This window comes from Nelumbo lutea, chromosome 5 (genome assembly GCF_056320005.1).
Source record: "Nelumbo lutea isolate HS-2025 chromosome 5, American lotus-T2T, whole genome shotgun sequence".
Classification (NCBI taxonomy): Eukaryota; Viridiplantae; Streptophyta; class Magnoliopsida; order Proteales; family Nelumbonaceae; genus Nelumbo; species Nelumbo lutea.
In genome coordinates this window covers 79,257,562-79,283,121 of record NC_142688.1, presented here as the reverse complement: position 1 = coordinate 79,283,121, position 25,560 = coordinate 79,257,562, and the positions used below count along the sequence as shown (strand labels likewise).

The 25,560-nt window shown below is 37.0% G+C and overlaps 1 protein-coding gene across 1 annotated transcript; it reads left to right on the top strand.

Annotated features, from left to right (window-relative positions):
- The first annotated feature begins 986 nt into the window (after positions 1–986).
- On the top strand, positions 987–22,704 carry AL6 (alfin-like 6). Its single transcript, XM_088942656.1, has 5 exons — positions 987–1,903; positions 2,096–2,128; positions 4,917–5,145; positions 21,871–22,006; positions 22,105–22,704. Exons 1-5 carry the CDS (start codon positions 1,804–1,806, stop codon positions 22,375–22,377), a joined length of 771 nt encoding a protein of 256 aa, XP_088798782.1. The 5' UTR covers positions 987–1,803; the 3' UTR covers positions 22,378–22,704.
- Positions 22,705–25,560: the final 2,856 nt, after the last annotated feature.

Here is a 25,560-nt window from a genome sequence, read left to right as displayed (position 1 = left end):
ACTTTTATAAAAGTGCTTTACTTTTCATAAAATTATTTTTATAAAAATGTTTTCATAAAAGTTATTTTATGCCGATTTCAGTTTTGATAGGTTTCAAAATGGACAATGATTTAGCTTCATGATTGGATTATTAGAAATTTGGTTTAGGTCCAATAAGAATATTGGCCAATTTATTTTGGATTTACCCAATCCAATAATTACAATGGATCATCCAAATCCAATTTGATGAGGTTTGGATCAGATTGGGTCCAATCCAAACTGGTCGATTGACAACCCTACTCCTTTGGGCTCTAACCTCCATCTTGGTTTATTTGCTTGAGGGATCCTTAGAATTGAAATTGCTCTTATTTTATAAATAAATCCTATTTGGGACTCAGTCTCCACGCCCAACAAGCACAGTTCATGGATTTAATATTAAAAAATCCCATTTTTAAAATACCTATATTATCCCTATTTGAAATAAGTGCTTTTTTACCAAACACTTATGAGCGCTGAATAGGATAAGGAGTTATCCAATAATCACTTATTTATTTGATAAATAAAGACTCCTAACCATGGGCTAAATGTATAATGGTATCCCCAATTCTATGGCCAGTAGTATATTTTACATTTTGGCTCAGTTTGGAAGGAGTACAAATGCAAATATGTAGAGTGCAAATGCATTTATACTCCTTCCAAACTGAGCCTTTAGAGTAAAAGTAATACCTATAATTTTAATTTTTATGTGAGTGATTTTGCAATTCTCTTCTAGTAAACATAAACACTTTTTACAATAGGAGTTCACACCTCCGCCCCATAATGCCCCACAGCACATCTTCACCGTGTATTGGGAACATCTCCGGATGATAGTATCAGTCCTGATGATGATGATGATCATCATCGGGAGATGTTCCCAATGCACAGCAGAGATGTATTGCGGGGAGGAGATGTGATATCGGTCAATGGTCCAAGAATTCTTTTTAATGTCACAACATTCACTCGAGGACACAGAGCATAGCAACAACCCAATAAAGCGTTGATCCCACCACTTCCCATTGTTTGTAAATTGTAACCACAGCTGCTCAATTGCTCCTCCCATTCTTATTCAATGTGAAGCCTTGAATCCAACTGAGCATAGACAAAACCTTTTTTCCCTTTTATTTCCATGACAACATACACTGTTGAGATTAAGATCATCACATTTTAATATTTTATTTTATTTTGTTAATTACAGAAATCTATTATCTATTTCTGTTATATAAATATAAATAGTGTAAATAAATAATTAAATAAAAATAAATAAGATAAATATAAATAAAAGAGATATATATCAAGTAAGTAACCAAATGGGAAAGGGGAAGGAGCCCAAGTCATTCTGAGCTTCCCCTACAGCCTTTAAATGCTTATTATTTATTTATTTATTATTATTACTCTTTGTTTCCGGTTCCGCTCCTTCTCGTCGTCTGATTCTCATAATTTCAATTGAAGAGGGGGGAAGGAAGGAAGAAGAAGCTGAGCAAAATTCAGTCATTCTTTCAAAAACCCAGAATTCCAAGATGAATGGAGAAAAAGCCCTAGTCCACCTTTCCTTTCTTCTATCCTCTTTCTAGAGCGACCCGAGCAAAACCCTAATTTTCCCTCTGTTTGTCTGCTTCGCCATCCTCTGGGTCTCTTTCTCACCGCCATTGGAGCTTCGAGATCTTTGTTCCTCTGTTTCTTTTCTTTCCTATATATTATATAGCTTTGTATTCATTTTTATTTTCTGGTTCAGATTTTATTACTTTTTTGTTTTTTCTTTTTTTTTTCCTGTGGGTTTTTTGGGAAATGGAAGGTAATGCGGGGCCTCCTGCTCCTCGAACAGTTGAAGAGGTTTACAGGGATTTCAGAGGCAGACGCGCTGGGATGATCAAGGCTCTTACTACTGGTTGGTTTCCACTTTCGAAATAGTCTTAAACCCTCCCCCGCTCTCTCTTTTCCTTAGTCTTGAAAAAAGAACCTCTTATCTTCGTTTGAACTTTTTGGGTTGTTGCAGAGTTTTATTTTATTTATTTTTGTTTTAATTTTGTTCTTCGATTCTGGGTTTGATGATTTTGTTGTGTTCCATTCGTTGTTACAGAAGTGGACAAGTTCTATCAGCAATGTGATCCTGGTGAGCTTTTTTTCTTGATCTCCAAACTGACTAGGTTTTTTACTTTGAATATTGGTTACGGCGATGATATCGTTTATTTAATTTGGTAATGAAGTGAATAGCTTACATTTTCTTAGCTTTATTGTGTTCAAATTCTGTTGAATTTTCTACCCCTTTTTTTGTTTAAGTAATTTGTCGTTTGGCTTCTAACTCTGTGTGGTTTTTATCAGATTGGATGAGATGTCTGATGGCTGAACTCTTGGACATTGTGTTCTTTTCCTTGGCAATGCCCCCCGCACTCCTGTTATTTTTCTTTATTTTTTCCCCACATTTTATTGTTTGTTTTCTAAAATTTCATCCCATTTTTATATGCAGCTTTTTACTAGTTCACCTGAAAGATACTTGCCCTTCTTTTTTATCTTCTGAAAGAGTGCTTCAGTTCTGATTCTGAAATCAGCATTTGTCAGAAACTCTGGATTTTTTTTTTTTTTTTTTTTTTTTTTTTATGCTTCCTGTTATTGTTGTTTCTGTTGCTATTTGTCAACGATATCCTCATTTCTTTGGGAAATAGTTGATACTTTTTTTTTGTGTTGTAAATGTGTCCTATAGGGTTGAATGTACACCTTCCAACTTTATATTTTTAGTCACTGAGGTTTTTGGTTTAGATTTGAAGGTTGGAATCTTCTGCTTGGTTTGGATATATTGCATATAAAGCAAAGTGGATGGACCTAGGTAATGAATCAGTGTATTGTGAGTTTGATGCGGTCTATGGAGTTTAAAATATGGGAGTTATGGGATATTTCTAGTTAACATTATTGATGGATTTGTTCTATCTGTACACATGTTTGCTTTTCCGTTTTGGTATATATGACATTACTTTGACGTTCCAAATTATCTTCTCCACCTTTGTTTTTCTACATTTGTATCTTTATGTCAATCTTTTTTAATAAAGGTTAAGAGTAGTTTCATATGGAGGTATGATGTGGCCAGTGCAGACCATAGATCACATGTTAGTCACATTTTCTGTGCCCATATCATATCAGCTTTACAGCCCATTGTATAATGGGCTTGCTCTCTGGTCCAACATGCCATTGAACTTTTAGTGATTTAGAGAGTTTCTAGAAAGAGTGCTGTCTGTCTCCCTGTGGCAATGGTCCATTTGGATGAAGCTTGCCATATGAGTGCCAATTTGGGAGGGCTGAAGTGCAGTGGCTTCTGGATTTTTTGAGGTGGACGCCACATGGACAGCCTATAAGTTATGCTTGGTGAAAAATCTTGAGAGCTCAAATTGTCAGTCAGTCATTTGAAGGGCTGTCTGCTTCAGCCTCTTTGAGTAGCTTATCTGGAGCGCTTCAAAGCAGCTGGACCAGCTTAGCTGAATCTTCAACTCAGCCTTCCCAGATGACCCTGACTAGAGGGTTAAAAATTTAATGCCAAGGGTCTGTGTTGGATGCCATAGCTTCCATGTGGACCTAATCTCTTGCTATATGATTTGTAATTATGTCAATTGCATTGCTTCTTATCCTTACTTTTTATTTAATGTTATGAATGTGTCAACTAGTCATCAACCCTAATAAACTAACATGTCAGTAGAGGGTCAAGTCGATTGCATTACTAACTAGTTGGTTGGTACAAATGATGCGGTTGCCTAGGGCGACTAAGTGGTGACTAGGTTGACTAGTTGATTAATGACTAGTCATCCTAGTCAATCAGAAGGCTACTTTATAGTTTTTTTTTTTGTATTTCTAATTATTTGAAACAATATAGAATATGTTTGTATTTTGTTATATCCATTGCTTTAATTGTTCACAATGGGCATGATTGGGTGATGGTATATGAAAGAGAAAAAAAGGCACAAAACAAAAGCAGGCAATGGAGGAATTTTTTCGAGTTTCCTTCCAATGAGTGATTTGCTGGTACGGAGTTGCCACAAACAAAGGGGACACGAAATAGTCAAGGCTGCACTCTTTCTTTGAAAAGCAAAGGCTGTAATTCCCTCTTTTAGGATAGCCCTAACTTTTTATGTTTTCAACAAAGACTGTAAACTAAATGTTCAATGTCATTCTTTTTCTTGCATAGATGTAGTCTATATTAACTTAAATCAATATCTTAAATTTAGAACATATCTCTTTTCCATAGAGAGGCCAAAATAGCCAGCAATCACCTCACTACATTGATAACAATGCTTTTATGTTGATTTGACATTATAGTTTTTTTTTTTTTTTTTTTGTGGTTGGCCCTAAATGTTTATTGAAGTGAGTTGACTAAAATATTCTGTGATGGATTAACCATTTTTAAGATGTAACATTTTATAACTAGTTTCCTCTTCTATATACCTGTCTTTCATGCTGGTTCTAAGAATCCAAAGTTCTAAAGTTTTCATTAGTTTTCAATGTTTTACTATCCTTTAGAGATTCTCTGTTTTAGTATATTACTGGTTCAATGGCATGTGCATTGCATTAGCCCAAACATGAATTGATTTTCTCACAAAATGGACCATGTGAAGGTGCTTTTGCTTTTACAAAATGTACCATGTCAAGATGCTCTTGTTATTTTTGATAACTTTTAGGCCAGAGTTGGGACCTCATCCTCAACTTGATGATATTATGGGAATGGAAAGGGAGGAATTGACTTCGGGATATAACTTCCCCATTTGTTATTTATTACATTCAAGTGGTTATTATACATTGTAGTTTGGCTTACTATAGATAAGTTTTTATGTTGGTAAAAATGAGTCCTTTTCTGGTTAGTTGGTGTTGTGTCACATGGATGCAAATTATGGCTGAAGATATTTGTGGTTTGCTCGCAGAGAAGGAGAATTTGTGTCTGTATGGATTTCCAAATGAAACTTGGGAAGTTAACCTTCCTGCTGAGGAGGTACCCCCTGAACTTCCTGAGCCAGCATTGGGGATAAATTTTGCTAGGGATGGGATGCAAGAGAAGGATTGGTTATCCCTAGTTGCAGTTCACAGTGATGCATGGTTGCTTGCTGTTGCATTCTATTTTGGAGCACGCTTTGGATTTGACAAGAATGATAGGTACGGTTTGTTGTTTGAGTCATATTGATAATTTTATGCTATTTTCCTTTATACATCTCATTTGTACTTTGCTTTTGAATTTCTATGTTTTGTTATGTAGTATTGTGATTAGATCTCTAACCTTGTAAATTGTAATTCTAAAGAAGATCAAGGCTTGATGGTTCTAGTCATTAGTCAGGTCTATTGTCAACCATTGTAATAAGCAAGTGTTAGCTTTCAATATGCTATCATTTTCATATTTTGGCAATTGATATATCTTTCTCCCCTGTCTATTTCCTGGGTGATGCATGCCTATGCTGATAGATGATGGAAATATTTTAGGAAAGGAAAAAAAGGACCAGCTATAGAAACAATACATAGATAAGAGGGAATATGATAAAAAACAGTTAAAGAATAATTTTTAATTAATTTGGCTCCCAAAATAGAGAACCTCAAAATCAGTCTATACTGTGCCTACAATGCCAGGGATCCCAACCTTGAAGGGGCTTGTACCTCCAAATCACGTAAATATCCACAACGATCCTCTGGGATTTGAGAGGAGGCTTCTAGTTATTGTAAAGAATAGATGGAGACAGGCTGTTTTTGCTTAGTACCTAAATTGCAGTAAATTATTTGAACATTAATCCTTTTTCGATTGTTATATTTAAACATTTATCCTTTGATGATGATTATGTTCTCCTGGCATTTAATTGTTATTGTATATTTAAGGCATGGGCAATGGTTCTTGTGAATATCTTTATTTACCAAAGCATTGAAACTTGGTACAATATGAAACATAATCTCATGGCATGATACTAATCCAGGACAAAGAAATACTAGTGGTACAACTTTGAAGTTGAGATGGATTCACTTTATTTTGACTAACAAAGGGGGTGTTTCGGATGGTGGTGTTGTGTTTTCGTTTGGAGTCCATGTAAGTGCCATGTAGGTGTTTTGACTATATAGTACCAAAATCATGTTTGGTTGGGCAGATTTGAGTTCAAATGTATTTACTGCTCTTTATGTTGGGTTGGGGAGTGCATTTCCTCGGTTGTCTTATGTAGTGCCCGGTGGCTTATGTGTTTAAACTACAATAAGCAATTGTATACTGTTTTATGTGCCAAAAACACTTTGCTTTCCTATTTTTTAAATGTATATTGGTATGGTTCAGGTACAAACGTAAAGACTTAAAGCACCGCAATGCCAAACACCCACAAAAACCTTTTATGTTTGTAAGGTGGTTGAGAGTGTAAGAGACATGCTTGCTAAGTGGTATTTAGGTGTACTTTCTTGTGTGGGAGCAGCTGCTCCCACATGCTTTTCTTTTATAGTATTGTTTTTGAAACTAAAAGCTAGTTTATGCCATTTGAGGCTAGGATAGTTGATTTTCTAATTCATTTTGTTGAGCTTTCTATGAACCACCACTATCAAAATATTATAGTCCTCTTGCTTCATGCTCTCCACCAATTATCATTCCCATCTTGAGATCTTGAAAAACACAACAGACATGACAAAATGAGATAGAGCAATTACAAGTCTTGGTCAATTTACTTATAGACGTAAGGCTGAATGGGGACATAGGAACATATAAAATTGAAGATACATTAAGATCTGAACTAACATTGTCAGTATCTTAAATCAAGGATGTGGTACCATTGGCCAAGGACAATCTGTGATGTTGGAGGAGAAAAAGAAACAAACATGACTGTTGATCCAGTCATGTGATTTGAAACTCCAGACTCCAGAGTCTATAACCCAATAATTGGACTTCGAATGAGTAGAAAGATAAGCTGTACCTGATTTCGCAAGGGCAGTAGTGTTCTGGAAGAAGACGATTAATGAAGTTTCTCACTCTTCTCAAGTAATAGAAACCATCCCCTTTTCATTTCCAAATTCCAATACCTTGATCATCTGTTTGAGTCACATGACTACTAGATTGACCCTTACCAACCGATTTGTCCATGTGGATTGGTTTATGCAAATCATAGCAAAAATTAATAGTATCAAGTTCACATTAAGTGCGTTCATGTGGGATTCCATGTCCATAACCACCTTTACCACGAAAACTTCCAGCATCTCTACCACCGCAATGACCCAAATCAGTATTTTGGAAACTTTCACCATATCCGCCTCTAGGTCCACAACCTACACCTCTTGCATTATCACCTCTGCCATGTCCTCCCTTGCTAGCTCCTTTTGTCACAGCCAAGGCAGACCTTCCAGTTGATGGAATCTCATTATGTATGGTGGAGACTCCCCTAACACGAGAAGAGATTAGAAAGAGAAGGGAGATCACTACTTCCTAATATTTGAGTATGAATAGGCTCATATTGAGAATTCATGCCAGATAAAAATACCTTCAAATCAGTAGATAGAGGCTGATATACATTCATCTCATTCTTTAGGTTATGAAGGGTGGAAAATTCTGTCTCGGGTCAGCTTACTAAAGCTGATTTCTTTCACAACTTCTTGTTGTATCCTAAATTTTTCTAATTAATGAAATCTTTTCAGAGTTATTGATAAAATAAAAAGGTTATGAAGGGTGGAAAAAATACTCTTTAACACCTTTATCACCTTGTTGAAGAAGAATATAACCTTTGTACAGATGGAAAATTCTTGTCACATGAGATTGGCTGTACCTAGTTATTGATAAATTGTCTCACATATTCCCAAATTTCATTGGCTGTACCTAGGAACATGTGATTGGCACTAATTTGTGCCTCCATGTTGTCCTATAACCATGTCATAATCTGAGCATTCTCTTGCTCCCATTCATTATAATTGTTAGAGTCAATTTCAGGTTTTGATTTCCCAATATATTTTACCTTACCTTTCCTGGCGAGAAATGCTTCAACTGGTTTTGCCCACAGTACAGTTTTCACCACTCAACTTCACTTAAATCATCTGTCCTTCGAACCACCATAAAACCTAGCCCTCTTCGAACTGCCAAGTAAAGGGACTTAACCCAGAATAAAACTTACCCCAACACTGTCCCTATGCATATATTCCTTCAGTTCCCACCTGCAGCAACTCTGAACTTCCTCTTTGATGCACAGAAGAGAAGAAACAAACAGATCAAGATCAATCCTTGGTCTTCAATGGTGCTCTGATACCATGTAATACAACCTGAGATTAATCCTGGAACAAATAAAATAAAGGAGAAAACAGATTAAAGAAGTGTAAGAATCATATGAATGCTCTTCATGTGCTCTTGTTGCCTTTGTGAAAAATAAAGTGTTATCTGCATATTCAAGCAACATCACCCCTCTCCTCACCACTTTAAAGCCCTCCAAGAAGCATTTGTCAACCACCTTGTTCACCATTTCTCTGAGAGAGTGAGAGCCTCTGTTCGAACCACCATAAAACCTAGCCCTCTTCGAACTGCCAAGTAAAGGGACTTAACCCAGAATAAAACTTACCCCAACACTGTCCCTATGCATATATTCCTTCAGTTCCCACCTGCAGCAACTCTGAACTTCCTCTTTGTTGCACAGAAGAGAAGAAACAAACAGATCAAGATCAATCCTTGGTCTTCAATCTGATACCATGTAATACAACCTGAGATTAATCCTGGAACAAATAAAATAAAGGAGAAAACAGATTGAAGAAGTGTAAGAATCATATGAATGCTCTTCATGTGCTCTTCTTGCCTTTGCGAAAAATAAAGTGTCATCTGCATATTCAAGCAACGTCACCTCTCTCGTCACCACTTTAAAGCCCTCCAAGAAGCATTTGTCAACCACCTTGTTCACCATTTCTCTGAGAGAGTGAGAGCCTCTGTTCGCATATCTTCAGTTTCCCTTTTTAGTACTTATTAATGGAACATCTACAGGTTTCTTTCAGTCTTCTTGAGGTTTGAGGCAAGGGGGTTCATTTTCTCTTTATTATTTGTATCAGTGGTGGTAGTGTTGAGTGCTATGCTGAATTTGAGGGGTTGAAATGGCCATGATAAGTTGTTTCTGTGTGGGCTGAAATTGACCTTTGGTTTCACATCTTTCAGTATATGGTATACTTGTTTTTTTTGAGGCATTGGTGGAGGTGCAAGTGCTGAACCTTAGGGCAATATTGAGGAGATTTGAGTTGTCAGGTTTGAAGCCAATCTGTCCAAGGGTGTGATGCTCAGAGTTGAATAGATTGGGAATGATCTGCTAAAAAATGTTTTGCCACTTTAGAATGTTGAATTGAATAGTTTCCTTTAACTTATTTGGGTTTGCCAATAAGAGTGAAAGCATTGCCAACATCAATGTGGCGAACCTGTTTTGAATAGAATTGATGATAGATCGACAGGGTGGAAAACTAGATAGCTATCACTTGATGCATGATAAATTAATTAGAAGTATTTTGCCTAATGTACCTTTCTATTAACAACTGCAGTAACTTTGGCAGAAATGGTTGAGGTGATTTAAAGGAATTTTTAAATTTTAATGTGCTGGAGATGGAAATGGGAGGAAATATCACTTAGTTAAATGGGGATGGATTTGTAGGCCAAAGAAGTTGGGTAGTTTCAGTTTTAAAAGGCATGTACCTCACCTGAACCCAGGTGCAGCCTTTTCAAAAGGAACATGCTTGGTGTGTCTTGTGCATCAATCCAGGTGTTTACCTTTTTAAAGTAGTCTTTTTTTTGGATTCTTTTGTGTTTTACACTTTTGCAATGGCTTATCAACTACTTAGCTACCTTTTACTGTTATTGGCACACTAGCATTTTTTTTTGATAATTATTATTGGCAAACTAGCATTGCTCTATTAACTTTTAAAAAACAAAAAAAAGACCTTTCAAATACTCAAAAGCCTTAGTTCTTGTAAATAGGATCTTAAATGGCAAAGTTTCCCCTAAAGGGGCAACAATAGTGCAACTAATATTTGATCCCTAATCCTAATATGGAATGCTTTATGACTAAAGTGACAAAACTAGTATATTTATATATATGGGTTAAAGATTAAGGTTGAGGGGCCCAATCCTCAGCATGGACTTGTTTGGGCTTACCTCAAGTGGCTTTTATGGAGTTGGAGGGCCAATCTACTAGGATTGTAATGCAAGACGTTTAACATCACAGCAGCTACTTGAAGTGATGCACCTAGGAGGTAAATAAATAGATTGAAAGTTTTACATGAATTGTTAAATGCTCAAAGAACTTTGGTACAATCCACATATTTGCTTTCACTTCCACATTTCACTTAGAATATGGTTTTCATGTTCTGTCTATCAATTTAATTGTGCCAATAGGCTTTTTAAAACATTTTATTTCTTTTAAGATTCAAATTTTCATGTTTTTTAATGTATAGCTGGTTTTTTTTTTTCCATTTTGACTTTTTTTATGATTTTCTTTTTCAAACTTTTGTGCCTTGCTTGTTGCTTCAGCCTTCATAACAGCCCTTGCACATTTCTTGCTGTGCCTCAGCCACTAATAGGCTCTTGTGCTTTTCTTGCTCCATGCACTTTAAGATACCGGCTTGGGGTTTTGAACAGTAAGGGTGTTTGGTAAGGCAGTATTGGGGAAGTGTCTATGAAGGTTTGGGAAGGATATGGAGAGGGAGGCTCTTTGGAGAAGGGTTGTGTCAAGTAAATGTGGGGGTGGTTACATGTGAATAGGATTTGAAAGTGGTGTCATCTACTTATGAGTTGTCTGTGTGAAAGGGCATTCTATTGTTTCAGCGGTCTTTCATGGTTTTCAAAATTCAAGTTGGGAAGGGATCAAGAGTGAGTTTGAGAAGATTATGGGAGTGTAGGGAATTAATTAATGAACTCTCTGCCCAAGGTTTTATAGGCTGTGGCCACAAAATATTCCTACAACTCAATATTACAAAATGACAGGAGGGCAGGTGGTTTGGTGCCTGATATTTAGACAACCTCTCCTAGATAGGAAAGAATTTGTCATGCTGTTAAGTAAGCTTGAGGCTGAGTTGGTTTCACTTTGGGAGATGACTGAGATGGTGGAAAGATTGGAGCAATTGTTGCTTCTCAGTTAATTCCTATTATAAAGGAAGCATAAAAAATCAGGTTGAAAGTTCTGACATCAAAGGTATTTGGGGGAATCCTATTCCTAATTTCTCCAATGGAGGAAGCATTTGCATGATTGGTGGGTTGGGTGACATATTAATTTCAAATCACTTGAAAAATAGAGGTTTCAAAGTGGACAGCATCTGGGTTACTAGGGAAAGTTCCAGGGCTTGGAAATTGGGAATGGATTTGTATAGCATCTGATTTTGTTCCTGTATTATTTCCCCCCTTGGGTGTCATTGTATCTTACTATTTTTCTCCTTGTGTACCCTGCTGCCCAGCCTTTTGGGTATTATGGTATGTGAATGAATTCTTAATGTTACTTGTCAAAAAAAAAATAGAAGAAAAGAAAAGGGCCAGCATCTGTAATTTGTGTTACAAAAAATGAGGATGATGAGAGGCACTTCTTCATCATGTACAAGGTGGCATATTTTCTTTGGGGTTCAGGTTTCTCAGCCTAACAACCCAGTTACCCAGATGAGATTTTCTCGATGTGGTTGAAAGTTGGTGGAAGGAAAAAGGCTAGAATGTTTTGGAGTTGCATTAATTTTGCTATATGCTGGTGGCTATGGAAGGAGAGGAATAGAAAATTCTTTTAAGATGGTTAATTTCATCAATCTCTTCCATTTTCTTGATGTTTACAAGGTATGATGTACATTCAGGGTGTAAAACTTCTTTCTGGAAGGACCTTTGGTGGGGAGCATCCTTTAATGACCTTATTTCCCTCATTAATTTTTCTTGTCTCCAATAAAGATTGCTTGGTTTACCATTGCGTTTCTGTCTCCAATAATGGGCTGCATTGGGACCTGGGTTCAGAAGGGGTTTAAGGGATTATGAAACGTCAGATGTCATTGCTTTACTTAACATGCTAGAAGAAATCCATCTTAATCCAAGCAAAACTTATGAGAGGATTTGGACTTTAACAACCTCTGGGTCCTTTTCTTGTAACTCCTTCCTCCATGAGCTTTATAGGGACCCCCTTTCCTCTATAACTTGCCGTGCAAATGCCATTTGGAAATGCCCAACCTCCACCCGAAATTAGAGCCTTTTGTTGGGAGGTATACCATGACAAAATTAGAACAATGGAGAATTAACAAAAAAGGAAGCTTTGGTGGATGCTTTTGCCCCATGTTTGTCTTCTGTATAAAGCACATGGTGAAAGCTCTTATCACCTACTAATCTCCTACAATTTTGTGTCTGCTCTCTGGAATTTATCTCTCCTTTTGGGAATGTGGGACCCACCTTGGGAACTGAAAATTTTATTCCTCAACTCGTTTTTCTCCCTGCCAAAGAAAAGGGGAAAGGTACTGTGGAGGTGTACAAGGGCAGCAATCTTGTGGGGTGTGTGGGAGGAATAATTGCTTCTTCAGGGAGAAGGAAAGATCTGTTGAAGAACTGATTGACATCATCTCTATTAAAGTGGTGCACTGGCTTAAGACTGATAATCTTCTCTGATTTCACAACAGATGATGTCCTTAGAAACTGGAATCTAGTGACTAGTTCTGCTCCTTAGACAGTGAAACTTGTGGCTAGTTGGGTTCCTCCACCTTTGAGACATCTAAAACTTTGATGGGTGCAGCAGCCTGTGTAATCTTGGGCCTTCAGGCATAGATGGAGAAATCAGGGATGAAAGTGGAAATATTTTTTTGACAGTAAAAAGAAAAAGATTCATTAAAAAGTAAAAAGGTATTGCAAGCTGCTCAGGTGTTAAGACAACACCGAAGAGAGATAAGACAAAAGAGACAACCGGAATTACAATTTCGTAATTCAAAAACATCCCAAAGATCAACCCTAAACCTGACCGGCAGACTAAAGCAAATGCAGGGAGGCAAATACCCATTCTTCTACACTCTCCAGAGGCTGCAACAATCTTTTCCACCATCCAATGCTTGCCTTAAAGCAGTCATCTATTCCTCTCTTTCCAGATTGTCCAGCTAATAGCAAATGGAACTCCTGCACCCCTCACATCCTCCTCTTCCACTGTTCCACGTGCTGCCCCCTCAATCCTCCCCTTCAAAGGCTTCTCCCTGGACCTCCCCTTCGTCTCAAGCTTCACCCCTCCACCAGTTTCTTCTGTTCTCTTTACGTGCTCCTACTTTTTTTGAATTGTTCAAACACCTTTCTTGCAAAACCCTCTCCGCCCCAGAAAAACCGCCCAAGTGTCTTACCCACTGCGACTTCCCTTTCCACCAGACTCTTGTTGAAAGTCCTTCTGTAGGCTCCATCCTTTCATTCGCTTCCTTCCCAACCCTTCCCCTACTATCATGTTCTCCAACCTCTCCCCCTCCTAACTTCATGCCCCCTTTATCGTTTTCTTTTTCACCTACAATTGTTGATCTCCTTTTTTTCTCTCCTCCCTTCACTATCCTCCAGAAACTTCCTTTTTTCTTGAACCCCATCCTCTTTATCACCACTTCCCCCTAGTTTCCACCTGTCTGATTCCTGCCTAACCTCAGCCAAGAGAGATGCAGGAGAGTTAGGAACACAACTTACTTCATCAACACCAAATGACCCCTCCACTATTATGTCTGAATGATCAGCATTCACTGGTGCTTCTTTCCCAGCTATCTCCCTTGCTAGAACCTCATTAGGATCACTTTCATTAACCCGAAGGCAATGTGAGGTCAGCTATGGTTCTTCTGCTTGAAGCCTTGAACTGCTACTGCAATTGGTACAGCCCCTTCCTGCCGTTGAAGCTTGTCTTCACTTGGCCTGAAAACAGAATCTCAAATTCCAGTGTTCCTAACCTCCTGACCCACACCTATCTCCTTTGACTGAACACAACCGCCCTTTCTTCTTCCCCCCTTTTCACCACTGTTGACTTATTTCCATCTTCCAACCTTGTGATAACCCAAAACCTGTCAACCTTTGATCTGTTCTCCTTACCCACCTAGTTCAAACTTCGAATAGCCACTACCCCTACTTCTCCTTTCCTATTTGACCCCTTCCTGTTAAAACCCCTAACCTTTTCTTCCAGTGTACCCCTTTTCCTTTTAGAACTCCTCAGGTCTGTTGAGAGTTGGGAATGCAATCAGGAAGGGATTTCAGCGTACCCCTTCTCCTTTCCTATTTTGCCCAAGTCTATGCCTGAAGTCGAGGGGATTTCACCTGGCCAGTTGATGCTATTTGTGCAATCAGGAGGAAGAAACAGTCTTCCATTTGTTCTTCTCATGCAGCATAGAAATCTTCATATGGAGTTTCTTCTCTTTTCTATTTGGGTGTGTGGTTTCCTTCCATCAGCTCCAGCAGAAATATGCTCATTGTGGCCAAAGATTAGAGGAAGTAAGAAAGCCAGGATTATTTGGAGTTGTGTTCCTTTTGCGGTATGTTGATCTTTTTGGAGGGAGAGAAACAGAAGGGTTTTCGAGAACAGGTCAAACAATATAGAATACATGGTTGCTACAGTGTCCAATCTGATATCAGAGTGGGTTCTTGGTCTCCCAGATTTTGATCTCCAAAGCTGATTTATTGGAAAATTTCTGGAATTCCCTTGTAATGTAGAAGCCTTTTCAGTTTAATGTTTTGGCAACCAAGGGTGTTAGGATGTAACCTTTTCTTTAATGAATTTTTTTATTGATTCTTCAAAAAAAAAAATCCCAGCATAGACTTGGGCAGCATTAACAGGTCTGAGGAGGCCAAAAGCCTTGAATTTGAAGGAGGTGGAAGTGGAAGGAGGCTCAAGAACAGTCATAGCATGGTTGAAGGATGATTAGAAGGTGGCTTGACTTGAAGCTATAGATATGCTTTCTGAGAGCTGAAAAAATTAATGGAGGACCTGCAGACACGTGTAATTTGGTCTCCAAGGGCTGCCAATGGACTGGCTGATGAATTAGCAAAATGTTTCTTGGGTTCTCCTTTCTTGATGTACCTTTACATCTTTTTCTAATTAATAAATTATTTGCTGTTACTCATAAAAAATGATAAGTCAAGAAACATTTGAAACATTATGTGCTGACATTGGCAACGTGATCATGGAATGGGTACTGATTTTACTGGATTTTTCTGAAGCAAATGGTCAGACTTTGGGCAAGGTTTTGGGGAGCTATTGAATGGAAAATGGTCTACTTTTTGAATTAGTTTCAATGCTGTGTGTTGGGGTGCTAGCTCATCATCCTATTTAACTTGATACCCTTTTATTTTATCTTTATTCTTTCTTCTGAACATTCTTTTTTGAAAAAAAACTTGTTTATGATACATGCATTTGAGGGAGTAATCTTGATTCTTGAATTTATTTCACTGTTCTTTTCTTCAATAAAATAATTTACTGTATCAACCCTGAGCTGTTTCTTGCTGTTGCACCAAGTTTCTCTTTTCTGCAAGTACATAATGTTTCTGTTTTTTGATTAAATTGTTAGGATCTTTGTTAATTTTGATAAAGAATGGGTGAGATGTATGAAGTGGAGAGTGCCAAATACCTCATAAAAGTTTAGGCTAACCCTGCTACTCGTTTCCCAATTCTTTAGTTACACTTAGCATTCAGATTTCTTGGGGTTTGTAGAGAAGATGGGCCGAATGGCCCATAGGCTGTTTATCCTTTTTTATCTTTTATGTTCTTTGCTGTAATGGGCCTTAATCTAGGCTTTATTCTTTCTTATGTTATGTCTTTTTAATTTTTTTCCCAACTAGGGGGTTCTCTGTAAATTATTAAAGTTTAACTTAATGAAATAGAATTAATGGAGTAAGAGAAGAGATTATGTTTGAAACTCTCTCTCTGAACCCAAGTTGCCGCTACCTTCTTCTTGTTCTCTCATCTTGAACTCTGATTTTGCTATTTTCTTTTGAATTTTTGCAACTTTCTAAACAATCATTTCTTCTCAAAAGGTTGTTTTTCTTCTTGGTATCAGAGTAGGCTCGCTTTTCCCTCTTTTCACCTTTTTTTCCCATACATAGTGTGTATGGAGAATTGAATCGTATGAATAGTTAAAGAAACCTATTTCAGCCTAGTTGTTAGTGGTTTTTGGAGAGAAGGGGACTGGTTTTGTCGTCCTCTTGACAGATTCAAGTGTGTTGTCCAAAACCCTAATTTTCTGGAGAAATCTAATTGCGAGCTCTACAGGGAGTTTGACCTAGGCGCTCAGTGACTGAAGGCTTTCTCATTCTTCTTCTTGAAGATCAAATCAAGTGGATTGGTGTTCTGTGAAGTCTACAAGGAGCGGCTGAGTTTTCTCTGTTTCTCCTAGCTTTTGGGTGTGACGCAAGTTACTGGTACGGTTGCATAGAGGTTGGCTCACAACACACTTTTTGTTCTGTCTTCATTTGTTGTTATTCGAAGTTATTTGAAGTCATTTTTTGAAGTATTTAAGAAGATAAACTCCTTAGTTTTTGAAAACAAGCATGTTGCTGAATCCAGACAGGTTCCAGAAGCCTCTATGGACTCTCTACTGGCTGTGGCCACAGTCAAGCTGGATGGAACTAATTATCTGGCTTGGTCATAATCAGTAAAATTTCATATTTGTAGTAGAGGCAAATGGGGTTTTATCTCCGGGAGCAAAAGGGCTCCTCTGGAAGATGATCCATCATATGAAAAGTGGATGCAAGAAAATTATACTGTTATTGGAGGGCTTGTGAAGTCAATGCAACCACAGATTAGTCAACACTATTTGTGGATGAATTCAGCAAAGGAAATTTGGGATAATGTTGATGAAACCTATTCCCAAAAATTAAATGTGGCCAGGGTTTACAAGTTGAGAAGTGATGTGAAGAATTTGAAACGGGGAGAAACCATTAGCTGTGAAGAATTTGGACTAAGAAGAAGGAAAGAATAATCTGTGGAGATGCTTAAGAGCTGCAGTTTTCTGTACAGTTTGGGAGGAAGAAACCAAGGAACTTTTGCAGCAAAGGAGAGAAATAGAGTGGTAATTATTGAGGTGATTATTGCTAGGGTGGTTAGCTGGATAAAATCAGTGGACCTATTTGACAATTTTCCTACAGTGGTTTTGTTGAATGCTTGGAAGGAAATGTGAGAATCATCCCCTGGTAGAAATGTCTCTCATCTTTCTTGGAATCCACCATGTTTAGGTTTTCAAGTCTGATTGGAATTGGGGGCTCACTCCAGGCCAAGTTATGGCTGTGGTGGAGGGTGCAAAAGGGCTAAGGAATTAAGAATTAACAGATTGATCATCGAAGGAGGCTCAAAAGTGGTGATAGGTTGGTTAGGGATGGAGGATGAGGGTATGTGGCCTTATCTTAATGAACAAAGACTCTTCAAGTGGCTGACTCAGGGTATGGAAGTGAGATTGCAATGCGTTAAGGGGTGTGCTAATTCATTTGCAAATATATTTGATGGGCTATCAAAACATAGAAAATCAGAAAATTCATGAGAAGAAAAAGAAGAAAGAAAACATAGCTCAGAAAATATATTTTTTGATGGGTGGACATAATTAAGGATATTATGATGGTGCAAAAACTTAGAAAATAAAAAAGGAGAAATGGTAAAGCCCCTATTTTTGACCTAGAAAAAGAAGAAGACATGCCTTGGTTGATCTTATGTGTTGATAGGATAAAATCTTCCGAATTCTTTGTTGCTTTGTTGGTTTAGGTTTTGAATTTTGGAGTCTTCAATCGATCAAGTGACTTAGTTTAATATATAAAACCACACAATGAGCAATTTAGTTTAATAATGTCTACTATTATTATAAACCCTAGGTTGAAAGGCTTTTGGGACCTTGTCATAGATAGGTGGTTGAAAGGCTTTTGGGACCTTGTCATATATAGGTTAAAAAAAATAAGCTTATAAGCTGCAATAGATCCTATATATCTTTGGGTTGAAGAACTACTTTGATAAGATCCACATTAGCTAACTTCCCGGTCTATTCCCTTTTAGTTTTCAAAATTCCAGCATTGGTTGCCCATGGGTTGTATAAAACAATAAGTGATGTCCTGTGTGAACTAGGAAAGAACAAAAAGGGTTACTTAATAAGTTGGGCTATAGTGTGTGAACACAGAAAAGTATTGGTTTGGGTGTCGGTAATTTGATGAAAATGAAGATGATTCTCATGGGCAAATGGCTTTGGAGGTTACCTTTGCCAATAACAAACTTGGGCACAAAGTAATTGGTAACATCTATGGTATTCATGCAAATGTCTTGGATGCTGGTTTAGCTACAAGAATAACGTGGGCTTCCCATGGAAGGCCATTGCAAGTTTGCTTTATTGTTGCTTGAGATTCATATGCCATGAAGTTTGGGAAGGTTACAACATGATAGTCCCTAATTTGGGTTATATCAGCCAGGAAAGCCATCTTCCTATTAAGACAGTTGATAGAAAAGTTTAGGGAGAAGAGAAATCTTCATATGGTATTCATTGGTCTAGAGATGGCATATGATATCTCTAATGAGGTAACATGGTGGGATTTGGAAAGAAAAGGGACCCAAATAAGCATTTGGATTTACTTAACAATATTTATGATGGTGCAAAAATCATTGTTATGACTCCTGTGGGAGAGACATCAGATTTACAGTTATAATGGGTCTTTGCCAAGGTTTTGCACTTGGTCCCATGGTGCCTAATGTTTGCTGATATCATAGTATTAATTGATGTAATTAGTGAAGAATTGAATGCAAGAGTAGGTTTATGGACAAGTGCATTAGAAACAAAAAGTTTCAAAATAAGTAGGACAAAAACAGAATATACGCAATGTAAATTTAATAACTGTAGGAGTGCAAACAAGGGTACAGTTAGGACTGGAGAGATTGAGGAGGATGTCACCCATAGAATATACACAAGGATTTGGACTCCTTGTGCTTCTAGTTCAATTCTCTTGTGCTTCCTAATTTGAGTCCCTCATCTCTTCACCCCCTTCTGATACAAGTGCCAATAATTTAACGGATATGACATTACATAGACTGGAATTATGACAAAACAGGATTCATGTAGCCAGCCTTATATAGTTGCAATTGCATGACCTTCTTCATCTCTACAGACACCACCCACTCTTGAGACCTTGGATTCGCAAGGCTGCTCCCATTAAAATTTAGTTTTATGAAATCTTCTTTGGTGATGTCCATTCCCTATGAGTCAAATTTTTTTTTTCTATTTTTTTTAACGAGGTTCTTGCCACCTTCCTCCATTAATAATATCATCTGTTGAGAAAGGTGAAAAGTTGTCCAATGCTTTAATCCTATGAAGGATTAAAATATCGATGTGCCTGACGCCAAACATGGGGTATTGGTCTTTTTGTTTTTTTTTTAATTTATAATAGTAGGGGGTTGGGGAAGAGGTCTGAGACATTTTAAATATTTCAAAAACTCGTGAATCAGTGTCTAAGCATATCTAGGTACACCAATACTAATACGATACACCCCGTATTTGGCATATTGTATCAATATTTTAGTTCTTGAATCCAATCCTGCCTAGCTGTGATATGCTCAATTATTGCCTCCTTCCTTTTCTCTTCCATCTTGAATATTCTTGCATTTCTCTTTTCCCATATTTTGCCCAAATAGTTGCTGCTCTTGTGCACCTCCACATGATTCTTCCTCTTTTCTTTGGCAAAGTGAATATTGAGGAAGATAATAAGCTAAGCTATATTTGGAGTGCTTCATTTGCACCCAAACAAAGAGAAAAACCATTAGAATTAGAAGCAAGGGAAGGGACTAAAGTTCTTTCCCTACCCTTAGTATAGGATTCATTCTTTGACTCTGTGTCTCGTACTACCTTTACTTCATCAGTGGCTTGAGATGAGTCTTTCTGATCTTGAGATGATTTTCTGGTTTTATTGATCCCTTAATATTGACTGTTACCTTTAGTAGCTGGTCATCCCTTCTATCCTGCAATGACAAGAAGAAGATTGGACTTGTGGGTATTGCATAATAACCCAAATCCAGTTGAGCCCCTTGGATATCTTCCTTTTTATGGCCAACTCCACTAAGACATATCTTTGAAGCAATGCCCTCTTGCCTAATAAATGTCCTTCCCCTCGACCATATTATAGAATGAGTTCATTTCTTGCCCATAATGATACCCATTACCCTCCTGGAGAAGCATCAACAATTCCTCTGCCCTATTCTAGTCCATTTTTTTAGGACCTCTTCTTGCTAGAGCCACTGATAACCTTTTTTTCTTAACTCCTCTATTATAGCTAACAGAATCCTTGGGAGAAACAACTTCCATGCATTGTACTTTTAAACTTCAGATACCCATAATGCTCTGATTGGTAGCCAACTGATCATCTTCAACTTCCAACTATCTTACCTGTTCATCTTTTCCGTCATTATTTTTGTTGGATTGTTCCACCACAAGATCTTTGCATTCAAGCAGCATTCTTAGTTCATATTTCTCCCCTGCAAGCAACAAATTGTCATCAAGTGGAATTAAAATCATGTTAGATATCTCTACAAGTATCCTTGCATGCCTATTGAATTTTCAATTGATATTTCTTGTGTCAACTTCTATGAAGCAGCCACATGCATCTTTTATTACTAGAAAATTTGGATACACCATGTATGAAGGGGAATACATACAATGATAATCAAAGCCATTCTTGTGAACTTATCATTTCTAATGCAGTTAGCCAATGTAGACCATCAATCAGTCTGAAACTCCAGGGAGTGTTGATTCGACCATTCCCAATTGTTGACAGATAAAGCATCCTCTTTGCTCTGTAGGCAGAACAAGTAGTCCCCTCAAGTTGGTTCCACCTCAATAAGGGAAACCCAGTGCATGAGGTTCCCAAGGGGCAGATGTATTCCGCCTTACCCCCCTACACATACAGAGAGTGGGCTATTGCTTCAACCTCAAATCAGTCTGAAACTCCAGAGTGTTGATGGGATCATTCCCAATTGTAGACAGATCAAAGCATCCTCTTTGATCTGTAGGCAGAACAAATGGTCCCCTCAAATTGTTTCCACCTCAATATGACACCTAAATACCATTCTTGGGGAATCCATTCTGCAACGAACTCTACTTTTGGATCAAATCTAAGAATCTTCCAATTAGACATATTTCCAGAAGCTCTAAATCATTCCAAAATCTCCCAATCCCCTTAAACTCAAAGAATGGAAAACTACTCGGTAGGAATTTTTACTACATTGATAGTGGTTTTCATTGGCATGAAAATGTAGGGTCCTACCTAATCCCCTTAAATTGTAAATTAATGCTGGCACATTCTTAATTGATAGCCTAGCCTTATTCTACATTTTTTTTTTGGTGATTAACAATAGGATATGTACACAATAAGGACTCCTGTTTAGGCTGGCATATCGACCTAACCCGGCATTTTATTTTCCTTTTCTATGATGTATCCTTCTTTGCTCAATTCTCTGTAAATTGATTACAAAGAATCTTGACCACCAAGCTTTAACCAATTATACCCAAGATCCCAATGAGATTGTGTTTTTAAACTATTGGAAATTTCTCATATCTGTAAAACTGATATGTGAACACATTCAAGGCTTTAGAATCGAATCTGAGAAGTTTGAATTGATGTCAGAACAGATCACCAATGCTTGCTCTTTAATGGAGATAATAATGCTCCCTTCGGTCTTTTTCTCCCAAAACAATGGCCTAATTGTAGCCTAGTTAAAGCAACACAATTTACACTTAGGAGCTCCAGAAGTGATTTGGGGATAAAAGTTTAGAAAAGATTATTTGTAGCTTCAATTTGCTCATTTTGATTTATAAAAATTCAGAAAACTCACTCAAACCTTGTGACTGTATATCTTTTGCTTTTTTAATGTTTTGGATTATAGACCATATCAAAATTCTTTTATATTCCAGGTAAGACTCTTTTGACTATAATTGCAATTTCAGGAAGAGGCTCTTCCAAATGATGAATGACCTGCCAACGATATTTGAAGTCGTGACCGGGGTTGCCAAGAAGCAACCAAGAGAAAAATTGGCTGCCACCCCCAACAGCAGTAGCAAAAATAAATCTGTTGGGAAGATGGTAGGATCAATTTCCGTCCTGTTTTTTTTTAAGATGTTAAATTTCAGCTGCCTGTATATAAGGTGTCTCACTTTTCTTATATTTGGCTGTTTTTCCAGCAACCCCGGCTATCTGAATCACAGTCAAAAGTTTCGAAGATGCCTCCACCCCCAAAAGATGAGGACGAAAGCGGTGAAGAAGAGGAGGATGAACAAGGGGCTACACTCTGTGGAGCCTGTGGGGACAACTATGCCAATGATGAATTCTGGATCTGCTGTGACGTGTGCGAGAGATGGTTTCATGGAAAATGTGTGAAGATCACTCCTGCAAGGGCTGAACATATCAAGCAATATAAGTGCCCAGCTTGCAGCAACAAGAGGGCAAGAGTCTAAAATGTAGGACTCAAAACATTTAGGAACATCAATGATCAAACAAGACAAGAATACGTCCAAAAGTTTGGGGGATGATATCAAAGTGGAAGCAAGTCAAATGACTAATAGAATTAATGAATTGACCAGTGGGTCGTAAGTCGTTGGGATTTCAGTTTTGAGACCTAGTTTTCTTTCATGTTTGGGTCCAATATTCTTGGGAAGCATGTTGATGTTTGTTAAGTGTCAACAGCAACTAGATTTAATATCGTTATAGGTGCTTTCAGTAATCAGTACTTTTCTTGGCATTCTCCTAAATCCTAATACATATTTCCCATTTCCCTAGTACTAGTTTGTTTGTCTAAGCATTCTGATTTTACAGGTATTAAACCAAAAGTTGCTCATTAGATGGGTTGTTAGTTCAGCATTTAAGCTATTCGGTAGTGTTGGAGGTCGTTCCACTATTTCTAGTAGTCTTAGGTGGTCTTTCAAACCTAGCCAAGGGCCAACTATGTTGTCTTGGCTGTTAGTGAATTTGGGGCCTTGAGCATGTCTTGAGGTTGCAACGTGTTGTGTTTGGTAATCAATTGAATTGGCGAGAGATGTTTGGTTAATTGTTACGTATCACATCACGCTTTAGAGGCTTAAAACAATTGATATTCATTCTATTCAGGGTTCGTATGATACCATTCTATCGTTATTACAAACCTATTATTATTGTTTAGAACTGACAGAATGTCTCGGATTCTTTGTCACAATCGATGCTTGAATCACCAGCTGCCTTTTTATTTTTTTATTTTTTTTGGGGGGGTGTTAGCTTATCATATCTATCTATGCTTTTAATCTTGAGTCTTTTTGTTGGTTATTATGGTCTATCCTTGTATTATGATCTGATCAGGAACTTTGTTCTTATGTTCCAAGTGTTCACCAATCTTGTACCAGAAAAGAAATTGTTAAGCAATCACTTTTTCGGGCAGCATAGAATTAGAAAATTATCTTTCCGTTTCCACTCTTTTGTTTCAAAACAAAAACAGCCCAAGGGTACATTAGCCTTTTGCCAACCTCTGTTCAAATGGTCTAGCGCATAATTGGATTGAATGTTTTTAGTTTTTCAAGAAAAACCTAGGTATTTGACTTCAATGTTACAGCTCTAGGCTAGAGCTGTGGGTAGCTGGATTCGGACTGCTTGCCCTGATATCAAAGCATAAGATGGATTTAAGAATCATCTATCAAAATCAAATCCATTCCACCAACAATTTATGTTGGAAAGTTGTTTCTTTCGATTTTTTTTTGTTAATTTATAAAAACAATAAAGTAAAAAAAAACAGACTAGTTATCATAGTAATTAAAATTTATGAATTGCCTATTATGTATCTTAAAGATTCTAGTGGATCCCATATATTTTAATTAAGATTATATATTTCTCTAAGATATTTATTATTGATTTAATTTACAATAAATAACATTCTCAAAAACAATTTACAGTAAATAACAATGTATTCATTACTTATGCAAATAAAAATATTTATTTATTTTTGAATTCAAAATCTTAGGGTCCATTTGGTTTGCTGGTGGAATTGGAATCAAAATCTGTTGGAATTGGAATGGTCTATTCAGTTTTTTCCTATAGTCTTTTGACAGTATTTCATGAAATTCTGAATTGATTTGGGGGCATTGTTTTAAAGGTTTTAGCATATTTTGACAAAAATTTTATTACAAGTTTTCCATATTATTGTTTTAAAGGTTTTAGCATATTTGATGAATTTTCTTTTGTTATGTGCATATTTAGCTTTTTGGTGGGCCCAACTCTATATATACAATTTATTTTTTCCATTCCATATCTATTGTTGGGTCCAATTAGTAATCAACCCATTTTGTATGTTTTTTGATTTGCATATATTGTTACACAATGTTGTTTTGACCCATTTACTTTTATTAAAGACTTTGTTGGGCCCATTCTGCTGGGCATAAATGGACCCTAAGTTGTTGCTTGGACCCTTGATTTAGAATCTCATTCATTAATATTTTGAATCAGAATTGTTTTGCAGTTTGAATCATGTACTGTCTGATTCATTGTTGAGTATCCACAACATCTTAAGGCATGACAACATAATTTTCGTAAATGAAATTTAAGGTTATGATTTAGTTATGGAGTGTGATAACCTGGCCTAGTGAGTATATCATATTTCATAGCTCAATCGGGATGTGACTGTGAACTTGTTATTAAATTGGATATGTTTCTAAATGCCCACGAATATAAAATTTTCTTTTAATTAATATCATGAATTTATTGGTCTCATTATGAAAGTTAGGGTCATTTACTAAAACACCCATGATAGTTTCATGAATTTACTAAAACCTATCCTATAGTTTGTATTTTACTAAAACATCCTCTTTATTTTATAATCTATTTACTTAATTGGCCTTCCATTAGATGAAAGTGGAAAATGACAGTTTAACCCTAACAGCCATTCAAATAAATTTGATCAAAATAAACAAAAAACAAAAATATCATTTTTGCACCTGGTAAAACATTGAAAACCACTATATTTTCTCTATTTGGTCAATTTTGTTTTCTATGCAAATAAGTGTTAGGGGTACTTTTAGAATAAGCAACCGTAGATCCATACCCTTGAACATTTTCCACTAAGTTTAGGGGTAATAAACAATCATGGGCCCATACCTTTAAACATTTTCCACTTAATTTAAGTGATCGTGTTACTATATTCAGATGACAAAATAAAGAGTTCTTAATGAAAGATCAACTAGGTAAATAGGCTGCAAAATATAATGGGTGTTTTAGTAAAATGCAAATTATAGGATAGATTTAAGTAAATCTGTGAAATTATAAGGGGTGGTCTAGTAAATGGCCCCAAAAGTTATTGAGCAAAATAATAATGTGTTGCAACCTTGGGCCACAGGAAAGTTACAATGACACTACAACTTGCATCTAGAATTATTAACATTGGTACATATTCTAATCTCTATATTATTATGGTAATGTTTCAATTCATAGCATTTAATACTACTATTGGTGCATCCATTTGCATTCCAATTTGAATGACAATAACATACCAAAATGGAAAGAGGAAGTTGTGTTAGCATTAGGGTGGGCTGAATGAAGGGCATTGTGTTCCGTGTAGACAAATGACAAATAATGAAGCGTCCCTTTAGGCTTTGTTTGGTTTGTAAAGGTTTTCCTACTTT

Excerpts from the sequence above, each read along its gene's own strand:
- AL6 (XM_088942656.1), top strand. The coding sequence starts at position 1,804 with ATGGAAGGTAATGCGGGGCCTCCTGCTCCTCGAACAGTTGAAGAGGTT. Across the intron at positions 2,129-4,916 it reads CTATCAGCAATGTGATCCTG|AGAAGGAGAATTTGTGTCTG; the intron begins GTGAGCTTTTTT and ends GTTTGCTCGCAG. Across the intron at positions 5,146-21,870 it reads GGATTTGACAAGAATGATAG|GAAGAGGCTCTTCCAAATGA; the intron begins GTACGGTTTGTT and ends TTGCAATTTCAG.